The sequence below is a fragment of the Crinia signifera genome, chromosome 4 (assembly GCF_055691185.1).
Source record: "Crinia signifera chromosome 4, ASM5569118v1, whole genome shotgun sequence".
Lineage (NCBI taxonomy): Eukaryota > Metazoa > Chordata > Amphibia > Anura > Myobatrachidae > Crinia > Crinia signifera.
In genome coordinates, this window is record NC_139220.1 from 256,610,481 (window position 1) to 256,636,006 (window position 25,526).

Sequence of the window (25,526 nt, forward strand, 5' to 3'; positions counted from 1 at the left end):
CACAACGAAGTGTGCAGTTTATGTTGAATAGACTAATAACCCTTTTTTCTTTACAGAAATGAGGAAGGAACGAAGACCAGGCGGGTACCATTTTTCTCTACGAAGTACAGAACGAGAACAGGGACTGATGCAGGTACTGTATATAATGCACGGGATCTAAGTGAGACACAAAATCAATCTGGTTTTATAGTTTTGTGTTCCTGCATTCCAGGTTTTTCGTTGGAATTTCCTTTATACCTCAAAGACTCCTTAGAAGTACTGTACTTGAATGACAACCAGTTGGATGCCTTTCCACAGTCTGTGTGCCAGTTAAAGGGACTGACAGAACTGTACCTGGGGAAGTAAGTGATAAAATGCATCCACACGTCTTTGTTAAGTACATCACTTTCTTGGTACAGTCCAGCATCTCTTTGGTAGTCATTGGTCATTATTGAGAAGACAGCAAATAACTTGTTGTTAATGCTCACATATTGGGGCTGATTTGTTGGTGGAACAAATCAAGTAACCTTGTACCTGGAAAAAACTATGCTTTAGGGTAGGGATGGGGAACCTTTGCCCCTCCAGCTGTTGTGGAACTACATATCCCAGCATGCCTTGTTACAGTTGTGCTATGTGGCCATGCTACAACTATTGCAGTGCATGCTGGGATGTGTAGTTCAACAACAGGTAGAGGGCCGAAGGTTCCTCATCACTGCTTTAGTGGTTTAAATATATATTTTTAATTCAGGTTAAATACTTTATGTATTTGCATGTAGCCTCCAAATGCTGGACAGGTTCATTTTCACCTACAATTATATTTCTATATTCTATGTATAAATGAGATTAGTTTTTTGAAGCCTGAGGTTATGCTGTTTGAGAGGCAATCTTGCAATATAAATTATAGATGGAAAATTCTGACTACAATTATCTCAAACTGCATGTGCTTTGTATGGTCAAAAAAAAATTGCATGTGAATCACCTAGTGCATGGGTCTTCAACCTGGGGCCCCCAGATGTTGTGAAACTACATGTTCCAACATGCATTGCCACATTTTTTCGTATAAGAGCATGCCAAAACTGTCAGGGCATGCTGGGACATGTAGTTCCACAACATCTGGAGGGCCACAGGTTGAAGACCCGTGGCTTAGTGTATGGGTCTTCACTCCAACCATTCAACAAGCATTCTTTTTTTAAGCCATGTTATATAAGCGAGTGACTGAGTGGTTGCTCTGGGTTACTGCTCTGAGTAAAGGCGGCATGTTATGTTAGTGTATGTCCTACAATCTGTGTCTATTGCACCTATTTCATTTTTTATTTAGCAATCCAGGTATAAAGGAGCTTCCCCCAGAACTCGGTCAGCTTGCATCCTTATGGCAGCTAGATCTTGAAGACCTAAACATCACAAACCTGCCTGCAGATATCAGGAAGGAGGGTGAGTGGTTATCCTATATAAGTAAAATCTATCAAGACCTGGTGAACGTCCAGTATTTACTTGCTGATCTCGTCACCTGTCCAGGACCAGTGACCATATTGGCGTACCTGCGTGCCCAGCTGAGGAAAGCAGAGCGCTGTCATCTTGTCAAGATGATCATTGTTGGGCCCGCACGTCAAGGGAAATCAACACTGTTTGAGGTCCTGCAGACTGGGAAAGCATCCCAACAGATGCAAGGAGAGAGTACGATCAGAACTACCCGTTGGGAGCTTCATAAACCTATGGGAACCAAGGCAAAGGTGACCATTACTTTATATTGGCCAAAATATTGTCTGTATTTTCAGGTGTCTCCTTGTGGATGATGCTTGTCACAGAGCTGTCACTGAGTATTTAGCAGCACTGATGGCGCTATACCCCCTCTCCTCTCCTCTCCTGTGTTGGTTAAGTAGGTTGATTCCGTGCAGTTCCATGTGTGGGACATGGGAGGTTCCGCTACAATGTCGGCAGTGAACCAGTGCTTTTTTACTGACAAAGCCCTATACATAGTGGTGTGGAACTTGGCTCTGGGCGAGGAGGCTGTGTCTAATCTCCAATTCTGGCTCCTTAACATTGAGGTGAGAATATTGTATTATGGTATGGTGGACGAGGGCATACCAATATCCTGCATATTGTTGTATTGCTCCTGTTCTTGTGATGATGATGATGATTATGATAATAATGTCGCCTTCCACTGTTGTTTTGCTAGAAAAGTAAATTTTTTGTTTTTCAGGCCAAAGCACCAAATTCTGTGGTTTTAGTGGTGGGAACTCACCTGGACTTCATAGAAACCAAATTCCGCCTGGAGAGAATCGCCACCCTCCGTGCATATGTATTGGCTCTTTGCCGTTCTCCATCTGGGTCTAGAGCAACAGGGTTTCCAGATATCACAATTAAACATTTACAGTGAGTATCACATGGGGATTTCCTCTGTATTCATGTGTTCAGATCGAGCCTGCCAGTCATTTGAGACTGGATAGAGATTATTTTAAATCCAGTATCATCAGATGATTTGTCCAGTTAATGATTTCCTTCTCTCAGTGGAGGTGCTTTAAATTTGGACAGCTGTGGAAAACATCCATAAAATAAACACATTCCTTGTTGACCATGAAAAATGCTACTACAGTATCTCACATCACTTGAGATTACATACGCTTTATTATTGAGACGTTCTAGATGGACATCACCTTCGGTTGACTTGCTCCCTGAGGAACTGTCTGGAGTGTCTTGTTACTTTCTGCTCACCTTGATAGCAATGTTTCTTATTCACAGTGAACTCTCCTGCAAGACGCTGGATGGTCTGGAAGGCTTACGCCAGCTGATATTCTGTGCTGCGTGCAATATGAAAGATGTGGGAAGTACAATTGGGTCCCAGAAACTGGTGGGAAGGCTGGTAAATAGTTATTTTGCTTTTAAAACAGATACGTGTTTTAGGGGATAAAAATGCTAGGCTAGCCGAAAAATCCGGACAGATCTACTAAATGCGGCCGATTTTTCCGCTGATACACGTTCCACTGTTTAAAGACGAATCTGCATACCCGGAAAATAGTCGATAATGGCCCATTTTTGTCTAAAACACGTGGATCAGTGAGTAATTCGCTGATCCACGTGTTTTCCGATTGTGCCTATTTTTCTGACAGTTGAAAAATCAGCACTTGGTTTGTATAGGTCGAATTTAAATTCATAAATATCATCTGCAATACGTGCAAATTTTCCTACTGTTGGAAACATCAGCATGGATTGAATACCACACGTAATGTTAGTTTATACAAGGAAAGCAGGTTGTCTTTCTGTAGCCAAAATCTCTCTCTGGGTACCCCAGCTTTTTCTGATCAGCCATGTGATCCATTCTGATTGAGTGTGGATATGAGGCAAAGCATGTAAGCTGGATTGATCACATCATGGTCCTTATTCTGGTTGATTCGCTCCCCTGTGCATTCGCATAAGCATTTATGTGTATATGCAGCCGCTTTGTGCGAGCGGTCATGGCGAGTATTCGACGGCTCACAGCAGTGGTCACACCCATGAGAAGGCCCAGCGATTCATGGGCGTTCCCATGGAAATTTGCTGATGTGGGGGGCGGGCAGCTAAAGTCAGGAGATGTCAGCTGCCTGCCCGCTTACCTACAGGGACCTGCAGATCTAAGACACTTAGATGGTGACCATCGCAAGGCTGCGAATGGTTGTTTATGCTAAACAACCATTTGCATGCGTGCGGATCAATTGGCGCGTGAGGGGACGTTCGTGTGGGCGGCAGTTAAATGACTTGCAAAGCTGCAAAATTCACAGCTTTGCGAGTCAACCAGAATCACCTCCCATATGCGATGCTTTGCCTTGCTATGTTCAAATCTTTAATGGAGGAATCGCAGTGCAGCGCTGTGTGCTGAGCGATCTAGCAGAACGCTCATCTCCACACATCGCTACATATGTAGGCTCCTTAAACTTTGGCATCTTCACCTTGAGAGTTGTGGCAGATATTCGCATGCACACATATTTCTTATTTTATATATAGAATATGTAATGAATGTATGTGTGTAAGTAACGTGCAGTATGAATGATGCACTTCATGTGATGACTTCATGCTATCTGCACTCAACCTAGAAATCCACACATTCATTTTCTTCCTACAGATCCCCAGAAGTTACCTCAACTTTCAGGAGGCAGTGGTGAGAGAGCAGCAGAAGCGGGCCCAGGGAGATCAGGTGCAGTATCTGACTGATGAGCAGATAGAGCAGATCACAGAACAGAGCTCCGAGAATGATATCAGAGACTATGAGGACATGCAAGCAGGTGTGTGAAGCCTCTGTATTAAGATGCACCCCCTGGTATATAATCCTAGCCTGATGCATTGTATTGTCCAGTCTGTGCTGCATGCTTCCCAGCCTCACGCTTCCTTGTATTTCTTTCAGCAATTGGATTTCTTATAGAGACCGGCACCCTGCTTCACTTCCCGGACACCAGCCATGGACTGAGGAACCTCTACTTCCTGGATCCTGTCTGGCTGTCTGAATGTCTGGAGAGAATCATCAACATTAAGAGCTCCAAATCTGTGGCCAGGAATGGGGTCATCAAGGCAGAGGATCTCCGGATGCTGTTGGTGGGAACTGGCTTCACCAAGCAGACTGAGGAACAGTACTTTCAGTTCCTGGCAAAGTTCGAGATTGCTCTTCCTGTGGCCAACAGCAGGTTAATAATCTCCTCTGGCTGAAATGATCTGCTAAAGACTATAGTACATATCTATATATACACCAATAACAAAAAGCTTCTGGAGGTTCTGTTACTGTATATTTTAGTCTTTAGAATGTCTGCTCTGGAAGTATTCAGGTAGTTTCAGTATTGTTACTCGTTGTGGTTTATTTTAGATTCTGCTCTAAGATGGGAGTTGTATTTCAGATTGGATGTTGCTATGGGCAACCAATCAGATACTATCTATTTTCTTTAAGAAGGATCTAAATAAATAATAAGTATATTCTGGTTGGTCACCTATAGAAACATTCCATGTGAAATAGAACTCCGATCTTAGTAAATTTCCCCCAACTGTGTCTTCTTGCACAGTCAGTCACCTGTAAGTGAGCACTGAATCTAAAAGTTAAGCTTTAAACCAGGCATGTCTAACCTGCGGCCCTCCAGCTGTTGTGAAACTTCACATCCCAGCATGCCTTGCCATAGTTTTAGCATTCCCTAATATCAAAACTGTGGGCCTTCTGGGATGTGTAGCTTCACAACATCTGGAGGGCCGCAGGTTGGACATGCCTGCTTTAAACATAATTAAACATTGGCATCTCCAGAGGAGGGGCTGCAGCACGGTTCAAAATTGAGATGGAGGAGGAGCACACCAACAGCCATTCCAAACTGACTCACTGGGAGTTTGAAGGGTTCCCCCATTTCAATTTTGAACTGTCCTGCAGCCCCCCCCCCCCCCCCCCCTGAAGCCGCCACTACATTCCAACTTTGCAACAAAGAGCTAAACCATACTTTGATAGATATTTTTGATTAGCTTCGGTCCCTTGAGGCAGATGAGTGATTGACTCAGGTATCTTACAATTGGGTTACTGACTGAAAATCCCCTGTGTAGATCGAACATATAGTGTATCCTTCCATGATCACAAATGATTTAAGCTCTGATATATTCCAGAAGAAGTTACACATATCTTTGTGAATGATAGAAGTACTGTAACTTCTGTTTCCATTTTAGTGGTCCTTTAACTCAGACCAGATTTGCAGGAAGACTCTTTAATTCAATATTATTACAACCCTAGGACTGTTCTCATGCATTATAAGGCTTGGGAAATGAACACTGACCAGCTGAGATTTTATTTAGTTGTATATTGTTGTTCAGAGCTTTTACTGAAATTGGAAGAGAATATAAATGATAAAAAGGTCACACGTCCATTTTTTTTAACTGATGCAAAAGTCACTGATAAAGACAATGGTTTTAGGTATATAAAAAGAAAAGAGTATACATGACATATAATGCTGATAGTTGTAGTTCGGCAACAGGGAATTCATCCTCATATACCTGGTATTTACACCAACACATGTTAAGATTTCTCTTTTTTTTTATAGCCTTCTAAGTACTGTATTTATTTATGGCACTCTTCTTTACAGCTACCTCTTACCTCACCTCCTTCCAGCCAAACCGGGCCTTGATATCTACTCCTTCCGGCAATCCACTGGCAACACAGTGCAGAGGGTGTTCAAGATGAGCTTTGTCCCAGTAGGATTCTGGCAGAGGTTCATAGCCCGCATGTTAATAAGCCTGTCTGAGATGGATCTTCAGGTGAGAGTATGCACATCGCTTAGAAAACTGAAGCAATAACAGTTGGGATTTTGTGTTATTGTTCTATACCTTGATGAGCAGCTATAGTTCTGTTATGTGTCTTGTTTTGTCATTCTTATTTTGCCCTGTCTTACAAGTTTTTTTAAATATTAAGATGATGATCCTTAAAGAACGATTTCTACATCTATGATTTGGGAACATATACGGTTCTGTGCCATCCACTCCCTATGTTTTTTTAGAGATCTTTAATATAAACAGTTGCCAGCTCATTATATTTCTTCATTTATATTTACATCTGAATGGCAAGAAATAAAAAGTATCTTGCAGTCTATAGTTTTTCCATGATTGAAAGCCCTTAGTCCTGGATACAAATCGGTAATGCCAGGATGTAACATAGTAATTAAGGTTGAAATTTAACCTATTTGACTTATTCAGCCTGGTTAATCTATCTTTGTATTGTAGTGATTCGAGACCTTTTACAAGCTTAGTCACTCTTCTCTGTACCTGTTTCAATTCATTTATGTCCTTTTTAAGGTGCCCAGAACTGAACAAGGTATTCCAAGTGTGGTCTCACCAATGCCTTGTAAAGAGGCACTATCACATTGGCATCCCTTGAATCCATTCCCCTTTTAACCCCTTCAGTGGTGTTTTTTTTTTTTTTTTGGGAGCGCTCCCCACTGGGCCAGTTTTTTATGGTCAGCGCTCCCTTAAAAAAAAACACCACTACCTTCCTGGGTCCGGGCAGCGCCGCTGCACCGTCAATCAGCGACTGCCCGGATCCTGCGCCTGCCACACCGCATCCCTGTCCCCGGCAGCGGGCTTGTCATAAGCCGGCGCCGGGGACTTCAATACAAAACCCGGAGGGGAGGAGGGAGGAGGCGGCGGCACCACAGAGGGGAGGGAGCTGGGCTGTAAACAGTGGCAATCCCAAGAATTTTCCGAGCTTGCCAGACTGGGCACTGAGGCACACTGAAGGGGTTAATGCATGCCAGTGTCCTGTTTGCTTTTGCTGCTGCACTTGAGCAGTGTGCACTATTACTCAATATTTCATCTATGATAAGCCCAAGTCCTTTTCCACAGCAGAATACCCGGTACTTGTTTCCTATCTGGGCACCCACGATCAAAATCGCGGTCATCGGGGGTAAAAATCGCGGGCATCGCGGGTAAATTGGGATGGCCGCGATGACCGCGATGACCGCGATTTTCCCATAGGGAACAATGTTAAAAATCCTGATTGACCGCGATTTTACTGTTAAATGCCTCAATGGACCCGATTTGGGTCCAAATAGGGCAAATTAACCCTTAAATGTCCCCCCCAATTTTTGACGCCACCCCACGATCGACGCCAACCCGAAGCGTGGCGAGCGCAGCGAGCCCGCGAGGGGCGGCGGTACGCGTCCTCCGACCTTTTCATGCCCTACTATCCACTAGGGCGTGGTGTGAGAATATAATAGTGTGGCGAGCCCGAAGCGTGGCGAGCGCAGCGAGCCCCGCGAGGGGACGCGGATACCTTCACTGTGAAGCCCGCGAGGGGACGCGCATAACTGTGAAGGTATCCGCGTCCCCTCGCGGGGCTCGCTGCGCTCGCCACGCTTCGGGCTCGGTGGCTCGCTGCGCTCGCCACACTATTATATTCTCACACCACGCCCTAGTGGATAGTAGGGCATGAAAAGGTCGGAGGACGCGTACCGCCGCCCCTCGCGGGCTCGCTGCGCTCGCCACGCTTCGGGTTGGCGTCGATCGTGGGGTGGCGTCAAAAATTGGGGGGGACATTTAAGGGTTAATGGGCTCTGTGGCCCATTTAACATTGATTCCTATGGCCAAATCGGGTGGATTGAGGCATTTAACAGTAAAATCGGGTCCATCGCGGCTTTTAACATTGATTCCTATGGGAAATCGGGAGCATCGCGTCGCGGGCATCGCGGGTACATTTATGGCCGGCCGCGACGCGACCGACACGATTTCCAAGTTTAACATTGGTTTCAATGGGAAATCGCGGGCATCGCGTCGGTCGCGTCGCGGCCATACATAAATGTACCCGCGATGCCCGCGACGGGCGCCCAGATAGAAAACAAGTACCGAATACCCTATAATAACTCCATTCAGCCTATAAAAGCTTGTTCATTTTTGTTCCCATAATTAATTACTTTACATTTATCAACGTTAAACTGCATTTTCCACCTTTACGCCCACCATTCCAGTTTAATTAAGCCACTCTGTAGTGTATCCACATCCTCTCCTGAGTTAATTTCCTTACTCAATTTTGTGTCATCCGCAAATATTGCAATCTTACTCACTATGTCACTACCTATATCATTAATCAATATATTAAACAAGGTGGGTCCCAATATTGAACAATGTGGGAGTCCACTTTGGACCTTATCCCAGCTGGAATGTATGCCATTTATCACCACTCTTTATCCCCGATTGTGCAACCAGTTTTTAATTCAATTACAAATTGTATCTCCTAGCCCTAAATGACCTAGTTTTATTAATAACCTTTTATGAGGCACCGTGTCAAAAGCTTTAGCGAAATCAAACCGTATTTCATCAACAGATTTCCCTAAATCCATCCCCTACTGACTTCCTCATAGAAACTAATTAAATTAGTCTGACCTGCTCTATGTTTGACAAACCCATGCGGAGCCTTATCACCTTCTCCTGTTCTAATACATTTTGGATACTATCTGTTATTATTCCTTCTAATATTTTACCGGTGTATAATTTTCAGGGTTATTTTTACTACCTTTCTTCCATATTGGTACTACGTTAGCTATGCACCAGTCCCTTGTTACCACCTCCGAGTTTATTGATTCATCAAATAACAGATAAAATGTTAGTACTATGACCGAACTTAATTCTTTTAGTATCCTAGGGTGTACTTTGTGTGGGCCAGGAGATTTGTTACTATTTAGGTTCTGTAATCTATTTTTGACTATTTCCTCACTCAAACATACAGGCCCTTATTCTGGTTGGTGCGGTCAGAGCCGCACACGGGGCTCCGACCGCACAAACCAAGGGCCGCCCACCAGACGGATCGCCACGGCCGTCCGTACACGGACGGCTGGCGATCCGCATTAAAATGGTGGAGGCTACGCCTCCACCATGGTGGGAGCTGCCCCCTGCATTCGATGGTCGTCGACCATCGAAGGCAGGCCCGCACGCCGCGGCAGCTCCCGCAAGCTAAGACCACACGGACAATCGTCCGTGTGGTAGCTTGTATGGGGGCTGAAAGCTGACATCCGGCGACGTCAGCTTTCCGCCCCCATGTCATGGTAATGAGGGCGTCATGCCCTCATTACCATGCATACGCCCCGCGTTTGCATGGGAACGCCCATGAAACGCGGGGCGTACACATAGGGAAATGAGGGCATGAAGCCTCTCACGCCCCTATATGCCCCCTTTGCGGCGGACGAAATACGTCTGCGGCGAAGGGGGCTGCACATGCGCAGATTGACCTCTGCGCATGTGCAGAGTCCAAACATCGGCGGTACGGCCGCACGCGGGCCGTACCGACCGAATCAGAATAAGGGCCACAGTTTGGGAGCAATCAAGAGCCGAGCATTTAATCTGTGGGAGATCTTCTGAGGATTCTTCCCTTGTAAATACCGAAGTAAAAAATGTATTGAATATTTCTGCTTTATCTTTTCCTTCTGTTACCAGGGTACCCTGCTTATTTTTTAGTGGGCCAATATTTTACTTCCTTGACAGTTTCCCGTTTATATAACTGTAGATTTTTTGGGATTAGATTTGCTATCTGCGGCTATTCTTCGTTCAGTCTCTAATTTAGCCATATTGATTGTATTTGAAAATTTCTTACATTCTTTATATGCGGCAAATGATTCCGGTGTCCCATATTGTTGAATGCTCTCCTTTTTTTAGCTATATCAAATTTGACTTTGCTGTTAATTTGACTTTGTCTGGCAGTGTGATGCATATAGGGATCTGCTTCATGAGATAATGTCATGAATAATGGAAGATTGTGTAGACTTTTTTTGTTTATGGACTGAACTGATCAGTGCACCTTCCCTTTACCAGCTGTTTGAAAACAAGAAGAACAACAAGCCACGCACAAGGAAGTCTGCAGTGTACAGCTTCACGGGCAACCAGCGCAACCGCTGCAGCACCTTCCGGGTCAAGAGGAACCAAACTATCTACTGGCAGGAGGGGTTACTGGTTACCTTTGAGGGTGGCTACCTAAGGTATAAGCTAGTGGGTACTATAGGGAAGACTAACTTGCACATAATGTGTCTGATGGTTGTTGTCTGTCTTTGACTAAATGCAGCTACAAACTGTATATCCATTCTCTCTAATGTTATAGGATTGACATATCTGCAACACTCACATAGCACGCCTACTGAATGGACCATTTTTGCTTGTACTCGTAGCTGCCTATTAGTCACCACCCAGGAACATTGCCATCCCATCTGACCTGATTGCAATGGTTCCTTTGTGTGTATACACATCGTAATGCATGCACCATATGGGCTTCCACAAGTTTTATGAGCATGCGTGGTTCCAAATAATCAGTCATCTACGTGAACATTGGCATTGCTTGCAGACTAGGTGTGAGGCAAGTCAGCCTTTATTGTTTTGACATTGCCTTCATGGGGCCCGATTTCAGTCTTGACTGCTAATTCGAGAATTTGCTAATTGGATTGGATTGATTAGTGATCCATTCGCAATTCTCATGCAATTTTGCAAGGGGCTGTTACTCTCTGTCTGAGAGGTGGCATACTCCTCACAATCCACTGCGAATGCTAACATTAGCGGTCAAGTCTGAATTAGGCCCACGGAATGAATTGTATACATTTGCCTGTATGCAGAGTTGTATAGATGTCTGGCTGCCAGACCTTCCCTATACGTATGCTTGGTTTCATAGGAATCATCACTACAAGTGTGCTTTTGCCTCACTCCTGTCCCTGGTGTAAAAGATCTATGTGGTATTTGGTGTATTTACACTCTCATATTATTCTGCTTAGCCCACAATTTTAGCTAAGAGCTATGTGCAAATACTGTTACAGCTCAGTTGTGTTTCTTTTTTAAGTGTATATGCACACAACTCCACAACATTTATAGTGGTGTATGCTTAGTAGTGGAGCTTGCAGTGTGAAAATACGCAGCACAACGACCCTTACTTCAGAAATAGGACCCCAATACCTAGATGCATGCATTTGGGGTTATAGGAATTAACCAGATGCCAATATTTGATGTTTTGTACAGAATCTAATTTTGTGTTGGGTTCACTACTACTAAAATGTCACTTTTTGTATCAACCAACCTTTTAATTTTGGTTTTAACATGAACTCTGTCAACAAATTTGAAACAAAATTAAAACCTACAACTTTACAGACCCCAAATATATACAACTGCCAAAGCAGGACTGGCATTCTTATGCAATATGAAGAAAAGTCTACACCAGGAAATGTCCCCAAGCAACTTTGCAATATTTAAAGACATCGGTCTTAAGGGTGCCGGGTGACCTACCGACAGGCGGGATTCTTACACCAACGTTGGAATCCCAAATTTTAAAACCCTGACAGTCAGGATCCCGACTGACATGGGCTATTCTCCATCTATGGAGGTCCATGACCTTATTGAATACGGCTCATTGAGACCAGTCTATTTCACCATAGATTTGTATTGTCAAACAGAAACAGAAAAAAGGCTCTAGGAAGGGTACATCAGTATGGAGGCTATCGTTTGTAAACATATACAAAAATAAGCAATATAAGCTATATCAAAGGCAATGATACCATCATTTTGTTTTTCTTTCCCCCAGTGTGGAATCATCGGATGTGAACTGGAAGAAGAAGAAGAGCGGGGGAATAAAGATTATTTGTCAGTCAGAAGTGAGAGATTTCTCTGCTATGGCGTTTATCACAGACCATGTGAACTCCCTGATTGATCAGTGGTTTCCCGGTAAGCACAGAGTAAAATTCTAGTATGTATTAGAATGACAAATAATACACAGTTAAAACCTTGATCAGAATAAAAAAAAGAAAGCTGATAAAACTTTATGCAAAGAAAAACAGTGTATGGCAATCAGTGAATGAAATGGTCCTAGGTCTTAGAGAAACCTAAGAACAGGAAATATTAAGCCTAGAATATTGTTGCAGTGGTCCAATTGGCGTAATATACCTTGCGCTTTTGTATGCATTCATAAAAAGAAAACGGTTTAATTCTGTATGTATGAAACAATCCCAGATGTGATCCAAGGAAGGGCAACCTGACAGCTGCTGAGGGACCTGTCCACTTGTGTGATTGTCATAGACAACAAGCCTTCATGTGACATGGACAGTGCCATGTGATAAGCTGCAGACTGAGAGTTACATAGTGGAAAGTGAGGGTTCTCCCAGCAGCACAGAGTATTAATGTGAGACTCCTGGTGCATAAAGATTATGGTGTCAATGTGTCTTTTTTATTCAAGAAATTTCATACATCCAACTGTTTTGACATTCGGGGACTACGAGTTTTGTTCCTGTTGCTGGCTGAAAGGAAAAAGTGTCCTTTTTTTTTTTTGAGAACTAAGAAAGGAAGCTTGCCCTCTTTCCTTTTGACTTGTTATAGCCTCTAGACATGTGCATGCCCTTTACTAATCAGGCTTTGCTCTCTGCAGCTCTGACAGCCACGGAGAGTGACGGCACGCTTCTGATGGAACAGTATGTAACTTGCAACTCCTGTGCAGCCATCTTACATGACCAGACGGAGGAGCAAGAGAAGAAGGAACCTCACTATTTTAATATGGAGGATTGTGTCCTAGCTGCAGTGGACAAAGACTTTTTGGAGTGTCCCAATCACCCTGACGTTTCTGTGTCCCTGCAGGAACTGGTCCCTGAGATTTTTATGACTGACTTCCCCTCCAGGTAAACCCATGAGGCCCATATGAAAAACATATTATCACTCCTCACATGCATAGCGTGAGTCATAAAACACCCATTCAAGAAGAAGTGGGTAAGAAATACATAGGACATATAGGGGCAGATGTATTAAGCCTTAACAAGAGATAAATGCAAGTGTGATAAGGAGAGAAAAAACATCCAGCCAATCAGCTCCTTACTGACTTTTTTCTAACACAGCCTGTAACATGGCAGTTAGCAGGTGATTGGCTGGACATTTATCTCTCCTTATCACACTTGCATTTATCTCTTGTTAAAGCTTAATACATCTGCCCCATAGGGAATAGATTGCCCTTGATATATTGAATATAGGCAGTGGCCATTCTTCATTTGAAATACACTTTTTTCTATTTCTTTCACTTACTATATTTTAATATTTCACAATTTTTATCAAAATCAATAAAAGTTATATTTTATTTGTTCTCATAAGACTCGGTGCACTCATACTATTGCTTACTTCTTCTTGTATGGGGGTTTTAGGTCTATATCTAAGCAGGGGTAGCACCTCCAAACCTAACCTAAAGGCATTGATCCATAAAAATATACACAACTTGGAGATAAGAGGGCCATACAGAGACTATTTGGAGATTGGTGCGGGATTCTTCTGTGTGTATGATAGCCCGGGTCATGTTTGCAAGCACAGCAAAAAATCAAAAACTGCAAAACCGTGCTGCACTGCAGGTGGGGAAGATGTAACATGTGCAGAGAGAGTTAGATTTGGGTGAGATCTGTTCAAACTAAATTGTGGTGGTGTACAAATTAAACTGTCTAAAATGTGCTACATGCAAAAGCAGCCAGTGTTTAGCCTGTACAGGAAAAATATAACCCACCCAAATCTAAATCTCCCCGCACATGTTACATCTGCCCCATGTTCAGTGTTGTTTTTTTTTAACAAATATGGGGACCCATGTTCAGATTCCAAATGGCCCCCTCCCCTTCACGGCACCAAGTTCCGGAGGCAAAATTCAAACTGCATATGCGCGGCAGTCATTTGCCGAAACTGCAGCTCTGGTACGGGACTTAGGAATGGTAAGTAACAAAACACATTGCACCTATTCTAGAAATGCACCTATTCTAGAAATGCCTATGCCCACGTACAATGCAACGTGGTCTTGCCCACTTTTGTGCTTACAAACCATTGTCAGGCCTATCTTGTATGTAAGATCATCGTGTATGGCTTACACGTCTATATGAAGTGGATAAAGAACGCCTCCACCAGTATGCTTTATATGTATATCCCAGGAAGACTCTAGGGAATCTTGTGACACAGGCTAGCTGCACAGGCTGATCAATCTCTGCAGTCAGAAAATAAAACATGGGGCGAAATGTAATAGGGTGGGATTTTTTAGACATGTGCGATTTTTGGTCAAAAACGGCCAAAATCGCACTTTTTCCGAAAATCGCACATTTAATAGGTTGAAAATCGCGGTAAAAATCGCACTTTTTACCGCGAAATCGCACTTTTGAAAGTGGCGATTTTTAGTCACATTTCAAATCGCATCCAGATGTTTTCCCATTATAAAGTATACAACTCGCAAATGTAATAGGGTGCGATTTTTGGTAAATGTTACCAAAAATCGCAGAAAAAATAGACCAGGTTCTGACAGGCGAATTTGACAGAACCATGCACAGATCATTGAGATGTGTGCATGGTCCTGTTAATAAAAATGTGTAAAAGTGTTTTTATTAAAAAAAAACGGCGTGGGGTCCCCCCTCCTAAGCATAACCAGCCCCGGGCTCAATGAGCCGGTCCTGGTTCCAAAAATACGGGGGACAAAAAATCTGGGGGTCCCCCGTATTTTGAAACCAGCACCGGGCTCCAACAGCCCGCGGTGTCATGCCACAGCCGGGGGACACTTTTTACACAAGGTCCCCTGGCCGTACCATGAGCACCGTGGCTGGTCAGCCTTGGACGGGGTACCTGGAGGAGTGGGGACCCCCCCCCAATAAAGGGGTCCCCCCCCAGGCTTCACCCGTCCAGGGCTGAAGCCCGGGGCTGTCACCGGCGTCCGTGGCCAGTGGACGCCGGCCTGATAGGGTTAAATCGATCATGCGTTACATTGCTTTATACCGGAGAACTACAAGTGCCAGCAGACTTCCCCCGCATGCTGGGACTTGGAGAACCACAAGTCCCAGCATGCGGGGCATTAATGGGCCCGCTGGGACTTGTAGTCCACCTGTGAAAAGAATGTTTATAAAAAACACACACACAGAGAAGTAAAAGTTTATTACACACACATCCACACACCTCACTTTTACACCAGCGTTACTTACCATTCCTGGATCCAGCGCTGGTCTGGCTGCTTCACAGCCGGCTCCCCCCGCACTGACAGGCAGCGGGGAGAACCGGCTTTCTCCGTTGCCTCTAACAGCTTCTGTAGCGCTGTTCCAGCGCTACAGAGGCTGAGAGCGCGATTGGCCGATACGTCTCCATGGAGACGCATAGCTCAGTCCTAATTGGCTGAGCTATGCGTCACCATGGAGACGCATAGCTCAGCCAATCGCGCTCTCAGCCTCTGTAGCGCTGGAATAGCGCTACAGAAGCTGTTAGAGGCAACGGAGAAAGCCGGTTCTCCCCGCTGCCTGTCAGTGCGGGGGGAGCCGGCTGTGAAGCAGCCAGACCAGCGCTGGATCCAGGAATGGTAAGTAACGCTGGTGTAAAAGTGAGGTGTGTGGATGTGTGTGTAATAAATTTTACTTCTCTGTGTGTGTGTTTTTTATAAACATTCTTTTTACAGGTGGACTACAAGTCCCAGCGGGCCCATTAATGCCCCGCATGCTGGGACTTGTGGTTCTCCAAGTCCCAGCATGCGGGGGAGGTCTGCTTGCACTTGTAGTTCTCCGGTATAAAGCAATGTAACGTATGATCGATTTAACCCTATCAGGCCGGCGTCCACTGGCCACAGGTGACAGCCCCGGGCTTCAGCCCTGGACGGGTGAAGCCTGGGGGGGGGGACCCCTTTATTGGGAGGGTCCCCACTCCTCCAGGTACCCCGTCCAAGGCTGACCAGCCACGGTGCTCATGGTACGGCCGGGGGACCTTGTGTAAAAAGTGTCCCCCGGCTGTGGCATGACACCGCGGGCTGTTGGAGCCCGGTGCTGGTTTCAAAATACGGGGGACCCCCAGATTTTTTGTCCCCCGTATTTTTGGAACCAGGACCGGCTCATTGAGCCCGGGGCTGGTTATGCTTAGGAGGGGGGACCCCACGCCGTTTTTTGTAAAACTTTTTTTTTTTAGCACAAAATCGCATTTATGAAAATGCGCACATTTTCATGACTGAAAATGCGCACATTTTCATGACTAAATATCGCCCGAAATCGTGGCAAATCGCATTTTTTTGCAGCAAATTCGCATCTCATTACATATGCGAATTCGTGGCAAAAAATGCGATTTTTAAAGGTGCGATTTGGTGCGATTTTTTTTTTTTAGTCTAAAAATCGCACCCTATTACATTTCGCCCATGGTCTATGTTTACCCTGACATAGTTAAAAAATGGATTTAAATCTACCCATGGCGCATATAAAACTGCCCCCCTAAGTTACCATTAACTGGTGAAAATATTTGTATGCGCTTGGCTACCGGAAAGTATAAATTGTGATGGGCACAAGTGCCATGCGCCTATAAGTCTTGCTCCTGTGTCCCAGTGCTGTGCATGGGAAAATGTGTATTTCATGCAGTCCAGGTGTTTTCAGTGTGAGTAAGCCTCTAACCCTCTGACCTCTGCATTCAGGCTGTTCCTTGACATTGCTGACTTAGAATACTCAGAAGTGAACACTAATATCTTGGGACAAGGGGGAAGTGGAACCATCATTTACCGCGCAGTGTATAAACGCAAGCCGGTAGCATTGAAGATGTTCCAGATCAAGAAGTATCTGACTTCTGCAGAGGTCTCCAAAGGTATTTGGTTCCCATTTTCACTTACTCCATTACTGTAGGAATACATTGATATTTGTACATTAGTAGGTCTAGGAAGGATTTCTACTGACACTGTACTTGCAAATGAGGGTGTGAATAATAATCTGTGTTCCTTTCTATATATCTTTCCTATCACTTGATTTCTGTGTGCTAGAAGAACAAAAGGGGCTGTTGTAATTGCAATGAAGTTAACCTTGCTAAATCCTTACTATCTGGTTCCAGTATGGCTTCTCAACATTCAGAATATTGACAAGCAGAAGGGAGACAATGGTATAGAAACTTAGCATAGGACGGCAGATAAGAACCTCTTGTTCTATCTTGTCTGCTCCTTTTCCGTTGTTATTCTTTTGCTAACCCTTATTTGTTTATTGTAAGGTACGTGTGTTGCACCTGACATACCAGCATGCCAATGCAGCGATGTAAAGCTTCTTAACCATCCAAGCTATAAACTTTACATGATGGTGACCGATGCTCTATGCCGGTGTATTCGCATGTCGGCATGTCCCAGCAATCCTCTTCTGCTTGGCCACATTCTGAATGTCGAGAAGAAAACTGTATTTCCTTAGTAACAATTTGCCAACAGTGTGGCTGAGATCCAGGAACAAAGGGCTTTATTTAATAACGATACTACATACCGTGGGTACTTCATTTAGTTTCACAGTGATATTTATGAATGCACTGCTGGTATTTAACATTACTTACCTTTCCAGCGGAGATCCAGCAGCCTACTGCTGCCAGCGACCAGTTGTCAAATGTGCATGCCTGGGTCTCAATTACAGCAGTAAGCTAGATAGAACAGATACAGAAATATAGAACATATGGTCAATAAAGCTTGTTCTTTAATAGACCCCAAACTCCCCTATGGTAGTCCCTGCTTGATTCCACCAAAACACATAGGATTGAAAAACAAGATGTGGAGGAAGTACAGTTTAGGAGGGAGCAATGAACGACCAGATTTCATTGTGTAGAACAAGGTTATTGAAGAGGCGAGGGGTGCACAGCCCCGTACTGAAGAGTTTGGTTTTTGTACCAAATGTCTCCTATACAGTACTTTTAGTGGGATAACTTTCCACACCCTAGCTGTAGAAGCCCCGTTTTAGACACACATTGCTATATCAGAACCAAGCATTTTCGCCCCTGGTGCGTACCTTGATGATAATATCAGCTATAAAGCAGGCTAAACAGGGTAGTAGTTTTGATTAAAAATGCTTAAACTTTATTTCATGGGTGCCTCTCATATGTATGTTTCCACAGCAGCGTATGTGTGTCACAGAGGACCAACTAGACGCACAGGCACAATAACTCCATTGGGTTGTCTTTAAACAGTCTCCTCTGTTGTTTCCCCCTCTGTACACAGATACAATGTTCAAGCACCTGCAGGCTATGGACGCCATGAGAAACTTCTCAGAGTTCCGTCAGGAGGCCAACATGCTACACTCCCTACAGCACCCGTGCATCGTCTCCCTGATCGGCATCAGCATCCATCCTCTCTGCTTTGCCCTGGAGCTGGCTCCACTGGGCAGCCTCAACACGGTTCTAACAGAGAACAGTCAAGGTAACACTCTAGCCTGCCTCTTGCGCTGATAACCTGTGCAGTTCAAATAAATACATGTTCAGCAGTATTACATTGCAAATAGTTCCTGCATAATGTAACGGCTTTGTGATATTGTAGTTTTGTTTTTCAAAGTTGCATCTGCATTCGGAAATTCTTACGCCTCTATCACAATGCTACGTGAGACACATTTTGCACTTATGATGACTTGTGGTTAGCAAGGCATAAAGGGGATTTGAGGTGTGCTCAAGCGCAGCACAAGTACAGTGCAGAATGCATACCATGCTCCTTCTTGTAGGCTAACCACCTGTGCTAGGCCAGCGCTGCAAAATGTCAACTGATGGTTATAAAGATCAGCAGTTGCTTCTGCTTGACTGACTTAGCTGCTTCTGATTGGCTGAACACTTCTAATGTAACCCCACTGGTATTATTAATCTATGGTAGTAATTTTGCTGTTGTAACCTATTAGCATTGTTACAGTATTCTTTGCTAACCGCTCGCGGTAATAAAGCATGCCAATCTGTGTACTGTAGCATAGCTTTCTGATATTTGGAGTTCGAAGAACACCAAAAAAACAAGAAAATACACTTTAAGACTGAGAAAATGTCCTCAAATTGGGAAGGTGCTATTTTATCTGATAAAGTGACATATATATTATAGTTTGGTCGCTGTATTGTCATACAGTATCTTACAAAATACATACCTCCCAACTTCTTGGCTGCTGGAATAGGGACACTCGCGCGGCTGAAAAGGGGACGGGCCTATGCAAATGAGGGTGTGGCTTATGCAAATTAGCCTCGTCCCCATTTTCGGCCGCGAATAGACGCTGTGCACATGCGCACAGCGTCTATTCAATCAGCTTGGGGGGCTCCCAACTGCCACCCCCCGCAGTGGGACAATGCCGGCCGCAGGTGGGACAGGACCCGAAAATCGGGACTGTCCCGCTGAAATCGTGACACTTGGGAGCAATGTTCCCTCTAATTTTATGAAGGCTGTGTGCGGCAAAAGATTTTGGCTGTGCAACTTTGGAAGGAAAGTTAAATTTTTGTGCGTCAATTATATATAACTGGACAATGACGTTCAGCATTTGTGTTAACTTTACTTCAAAATGATATTAAACATTTAAACATTCAAAACACAGCAAATAATGTAGTTAATGGGTGAAACACACATTAATTGAGTCCACAACTGCAAAAAGGGACCACTGCTGCTTTGTGCGCTCTGTTGTAATGTCTGTGCGCACACTTGTTGAGTTGTGCGCACAGCTTAGAGGGAACACTGCTTGGGAGGTATGAAAATATGTCTGCTTTCTTGTTAATATAAACTCCATTGTCCCTTCTCTTTCAGGGTCCCCCTCGTTCATGCCTCTAGGTCACATGCTCACGCTGCGCCTGGCCTATCAGATTGCATCTGGTCTCTCATACCTGCACAAGAAGAACATTATATTCTGTGACCTCAAGTCTGACAACATACTGGTCTGGTCCCTGGATGTCCATGAATCTGTGAACATTAAACTCTCAGACTATGGCATCTCACGCCTGTCTTTCCATGAGGGAGCTTTAGGTGTAGAAGGTACCCCCGGATACCAAGCACCTGAAATCCGACCTCGGGTTGTCTACGATGAGAAGGTTATTAATATTTTAATCCTGTGATGTAAAGTAGTCACTGTGGTGATGTGTTAATGTTTTGGGACATCTTGGAGGAATTTTTAAAACTGCTTTACAGAGTAATTTTTATAGTGTAAAAGTAACATCTAGCTATTTTGAGATATGACTAAATCACTTAGAGCAGGAGTTATCCACCACTGTCCCCAAAGGTGCCCGTTTTTTTTAAATTCTACTGCTGCCCACTGTCCCCCACCAGCTGCAGAGCGGGGGGAGCGCCTCTTCTGCAGGGCGCTTCCCCGTTCAGAGATCAGATGTGATACATCCGCTGGTGCTAATTATTACCTCAGTTATTTTGATTTAACCATCTGTGCTCAAATCGGTTACGGGATAGGCGATCAGCGATGTCTAGATCGACCATTATGGGATCGTTCCATTCTTGTTCAAAGGCTGTTAGACGCCTAAAGATAGGTGACGGGAGTTAGATGCAAGCGGGAGATCGACAGAGACAAAGTAGTCAGTCACCGCATCGACATTAGTTTTTCTGGTGCCGAATGTCACAGGGGTCCCCATGGACATTGTATAGGTGCACAGTGTCTCCTGGCATGGCTCTCTGTGCTCGTCTTGCTTCTATTCTATACTCACTCTATGCTCACTTGGATAGTAACGTACGAAACAAGTTGGGCTGCACCAAAAAAAAACTAAAAACTTGTGGTGACTGTCGAGCTCCTGCTTGCGTCAAACTTCCGTCACTGTCGCTCTAGACCCCGTCAACTGTATTTAGTCACCTTTCACCAAGAGCGGTCGGTCCAGTAACTGTCGTTCTAGACCAGTGGTAGCCAACTATGGTCCTCGAGAGCTACCAACAGTTCACATTTTCCAGACAACCTAGCTGCTGCACAGGTGCACTCATTACTAGCTGAAACATTTTCAAAGATCCACAGGTGGAGCTAATTACTTCACTTGTGATTCTGTGAGGAGATCTGGAAACATTAACTGTTGGTAGCTCTCGAGGACTGGAGTTGGCTACCCCAGTTCTAGACAGTGTCGACAAGACGTCCGCATATGGCTCAAAGCATGGACATCACTAATACCTGGACTGCTTCTGTGTTTAGAGGCTTGATGTGGGGAAACAAAGGCTTAAGGAGCCTATACAGGGTGATCTCAGGGCATTTTCTAATCAATCTGGCTTAATTTGACTAGATCCCATAGAAAATGCACCTACGACGCACCATGTGTAGGGGCCATAGTGATGTGTGGCCCCATGTGTCGCTATAACCTGGATAAATCTAGTGAATTGCCAGTCAGGGCCAGTGTTCTCACCGGAGAACTGATAGATCGCTCAGCACATAGCTGTTTAGCGCTGTGTGATCTAGTGTTGCTCAGATCCCCCCAAAACCTCCCTGTGTGTAGGCCCCATTAGATTGTGATCACGATTAACACATCACATAATAGCAAATGATCATATATTAATCTTAACACTTTGAAATAGTCTTGGCACCGTCTGCAGAAAAACCCTGGATAGTTTCAGGGCAGCCATCCAATAGACAAATATTGATTAACAGCATTTTATTTGTATAATGAAAACAAGTAACAAAGAGTCATTCATGTGCCAGGATTAAACACAATCCATTATATGTGGTGTATACAAATACACAGCATTTTGTGTGCCCCAGGCAAAGATATCCATCAGTGATTATAGTAATCTCACAGTACAAAGAGCAGTATCCATGGAACAGTTCAAAGGCAGTTTTTTGTTAATTAATTGTATTAATTGACATTGCCACGTCAGCCAGTTAGCAGACTGGTCTAATTAATTACTACTATTAGCAATACATTAAACTATTCTTAACTATTTGTACATTTTTCCAGATTAGTAGGATGTCTCTCAATGACAGTGGTTCCCAACCCTGGTCCTCAAGTACCCCCATCAGTGCACGTTTTCCAGGTCTCCACACAGAATCACAAGTGACATAATTAGCTCCACCTGTGGATCTTTTAAAATGTGTTTGAATAATAAGCGCACCTGCTGGGTGACCTGGAAAACATGCACTGTTGGGGGTACTTGAGGACCAGGGTTGGGAACCACTGCTATATGGTAATGCTGATACAGGAGCAGTTTTATAGAACCAAAATAATCCTCATACACACTGAGCCTCTTTCCCCCTGTCCGGCACGGTCAGCCGGGGGTGGACGGCTTTGTGCAGCGCTATGCAAATCCATCCACAAAGCCGCTCACCTGCTGGTAATACAAGCAAATGAGCAGCTTTCCCGGCAATGATGCAGGAGCGTGCATCACCGCTCATTGCCAGGCCATACACACTGAGCGGATTTCCCTCTGCCCGGCGCTGTCAGCGGGGGGGGGGGGGGGGGGGGGTTGGGGCTTTGCATAGTGCAGAGTTATGCAAAGCCATCAAAAAAAGCCGCTCATCTGCTGGTGATACAAGCAGATGAGTGGCTTTCCCGGCGATGATGCGGGAGCGCGCAGCAAACTTGGTGATTTGAGCGGCTTTCAGCTCAAAATCGCCCAGTGTGTAACCTAAAATGATACCTCATCAGCAGTCTATAGTGATATTTTTACACCCATACTTACCGTTGTTCTTCACTTATCAAATGGTACGTGTGATTGAATGTGGCCTCAGAAATCCTCTCATTATGACCACAGCTGTGTTGTGACACAAATAGTGGAATTGTACCATGAATTTTGTGAGCCTCATAGACAATCTGGCACAGTACATTGATATATAGCATGTCCCTGTATGTGAACTCGAACCTGTGACTACTACAGCTGTGAATGGACACAGCATTGCATGATCCTGAAGCGTTATATTATTCTGTGAACCAAAAGAAAGGCTACTATATGTAACACTACAAGTTTTATAACCTTAACTCAGAGAAAACTGCTGTTCCATAGCTACGCATTCAATAAAAAATGGTTTATCTAAATCTTACAGACAACATAAGCAGTAGACATGTGTCAATTATAAAAAAGAAGTAGCTTAATGAATCTTTATGAATCTGCAGCAACTATAATGAAGGTAAAGGCTTTCCTGTCCTTGGTCTCTATTACGCGGCCTCACATTTAATCTAGATGGCGGATTGGTTAGATGCTATGGGCACACCTTGCTTAGGGCTGCTGGTACCCGCTTTGCTGCAAGGATGCAGATCACTGAAAAAGTAACTGAACTGACCTGAAACTTTAATTTCTCTTGGAGCAAGTCTGGGGACACTGGGACATGACAATGCGAATGGAGACCAGGGGGCTGACACTAAAACCTGTAACTATAAGACTAAGGGCCAGATGTATCAAGCTTCAAAAGTGATACAATGGAGAGTGATAAACAGCCAGCCAATCAGCTCCTTCCTGCCATGTTAATAATAATTTTATTGATATAGCGCTCTTTCTCCAATAGGACTCAAGGCACTCAACAGATAGATGTTACAGGCTGGGTTTGAAATATGTCAGTTACGAGCTGATTGGCTGGCTGTTTATCACTCTCCATTTTATCACTTTTGAAGATTGATACATCTAAGCTCCTCCGCCACGGAAACTCCCAACAGGCAAGTGCATTTGAGATTCGGTCATTAGATCTACAACAACTAGGTCGACAAGCATTGGGTCGACACTACTAGGTCGACAGGCAACAACATTTACATGGGTCTAGGACGACATGGGCAATCATTAGGTCGACATGGGCAAGGTCGACAGTCAAAATGTCGATATGGGGTTTTTCACAGTTTTTTGAGCCGACATGTGCCGACAGGCGGTATTTCATGCCCTACCACCCACTAGGGCGTGGTGGGAAAACAAAATAGTGTGCCGAGCATAGCGTGGCAGCGTGCCTGTAGCATAGCGAGTGGATGCGGTGCACTTCAAACTGTGTCCATGTCGACTGTGTCGACATTTGGGTCAAAAACAGTGAAAAACCCCATGTTGATCTTTTGACTGTTGACCTTGCCCATGTCGACCTAATGCTTGTGTCAACCTAATGTCCTGTCGACCTAGACCCATGTCGACCTTGCTGCCTGTCGACCTAGATGTGTCGACCCAATGATTGTCGACCTAGTTGTTGTGGACCAAACGATCCACACCCCTGCATTTTAAGTTCCTTTAGGAGTGGGCACGGTGTTAGGGAGCTACAATGTCATCCCTGTGTTCATTTTCTTTATTCCCACTAGGGCTGTTGCGACCTCCTGGGCAGTGTGACATGGGGCTTTGGATGGATAGGTCTGCTGTGTACATACCTGGTCTGCTGTCCTTGCGTTTTTAACATTTTCAGAGTTTTGCCTCTGGCAATGCACACTGTGGGTGCACAATTCTCTGATCAGGTATCCTCAGCGTTCCTTCTCCTAAGGGCAGCTATTGAATGTCCCAGTGTCCCCCACCCTAGCTGTTGGAGAAAATAGATTTTTTTGGTCACTTACCGTTGAATCCTTTTCTCTTAAGCAGGCTGGGGGACACTCGGCCATGAAAGCTTTTGTCTCGGTCATTCTTCCCTGTTGTTCTGTTTTCTGGGGCCTACACACCGGGCGATTTCAGAGCATTTTCTAGATCGCTTAGAAAATGCCCCTACATCGCTCAGTGTATAGGGCCACAGCAATAGTTGTGTGCCCCCCGCTTCGCCATCGCCCGTTGATTAATATTCAGCATGCTTTATCACCGGAGAACACTGGCCCTGACAGATCGCTCAGCACACATTGCTGGCACATTGCTGTGTGATCTTGATGAGCAATTTAGCATAGCTCAGAACGTTCTGTATATCTCCTTGTGTGTAGGCCCCATTACCATGCTTCTAGTTTCACTGGGTTCCTGGTTCTCCTTCAGTTGCACTGACCTGTTGGGAGTGGTAATGTTCATTATAAATACTGCACTTTTTATTGATCTCCACTTATTTACTTAAAGAGCTGATCTCTTTCATAGTTTGGGCCAGATGTATCAAGCTTCAAAAGTGATAAAGTGAAGAGTGATAAACAGCCAATCAACTGCTACCTGTCATTTTTCAAACCCAACCTGCAACATGGCAGGTAGGAGCTGATTGGTTGGCTGTTTATCACTCTCTATTTTATCGCTTTTGAAGCTTGATACATCTGGCCCATAATCTTTTGGTTACAAAACTCCCCCCCCCCCCCCCCCCCCTTAATATAAATTATTCCGGTCCAGTTGTTTTGTTTACTTTAGTTGGAAATTTTTCTATTAATAAAAAAATAAAAACCTTGTGTTGCATTATAGAAATGTAGAATTGCTGTCCATTAGACACTTGAGCAAGTGTTCAATGGTTATGAAAGTGAATACTGATTGTCATTGTTCTCCTCATATACAACACTTTCAA

At 44.4% G+C, this 25,526-nt stretch overlaps 1 protein-coding gene across 2 annotated transcripts in view; it reads left to right on the forward strand.

Moving 5' to 3' along the window:
* LRRK1 (leucine rich repeat kinase 1) overlaps positions 1 to 25,526 on the forward strand; it is a 103,126-nt gene that overhangs the window by 62,622 nt on the left and 14,978 nt on the right. For both annotated transcript variants that reach the window (XM_083184283.1, XM_083184284.1), the window contains 16 exons: positions 57 to 133; positions 212 to 341; positions 1,298 to 1,410; positions 1,495 to 1,709; positions 1,860 to 2,024; positions 2,180 to 2,352; positions 2,719 to 2,839; positions 4,076 to 4,235; positions 4,355 to 4,631; positions 6,054 to 6,225; positions 10,264 to 10,427; positions 12,008 to 12,147; positions 12,845 to 13,091; positions 16,856 to 17,022; positions 18,398 to 18,595; positions 19,940 to 20,220. In XM_083184283.1, coding sequence (XP_083040409.1) covers positions 57 to 133; positions 212 to 341; positions 1,298 to 1,410; positions 1,495 to 1,709; positions 1,860 to 2,024; positions 2,180 to 2,352; positions 2,719 to 2,839; positions 4,076 to 4,235; positions 4,355 to 4,631; positions 6,054 to 6,225; positions 10,264 to 10,427; positions 12,008 to 12,147; positions 12,845 to 13,091; positions 16,856 to 17,022; positions 18,398 to 18,595; positions 19,940 to 20,220 — 2,800 coding nt within the window. The remainder of the gene's footprint in view (positions 1 to 56; positions 134 to 211; positions 342 to 1,297; positions 1,411 to 1,494; positions 1,710 to 1,859; positions 2,025 to 2,179; positions 2,353 to 2,718; positions 2,840 to 4,075; positions 4,236 to 4,354; positions 4,632 to 6,053; positions 6,226 to 10,263; positions 10,428 to 12,007; positions 12,148 to 12,844; positions 13,092 to 16,855; positions 17,023 to 18,397; positions 18,596 to 19,939; positions 20,221 to 25,526) is intronic.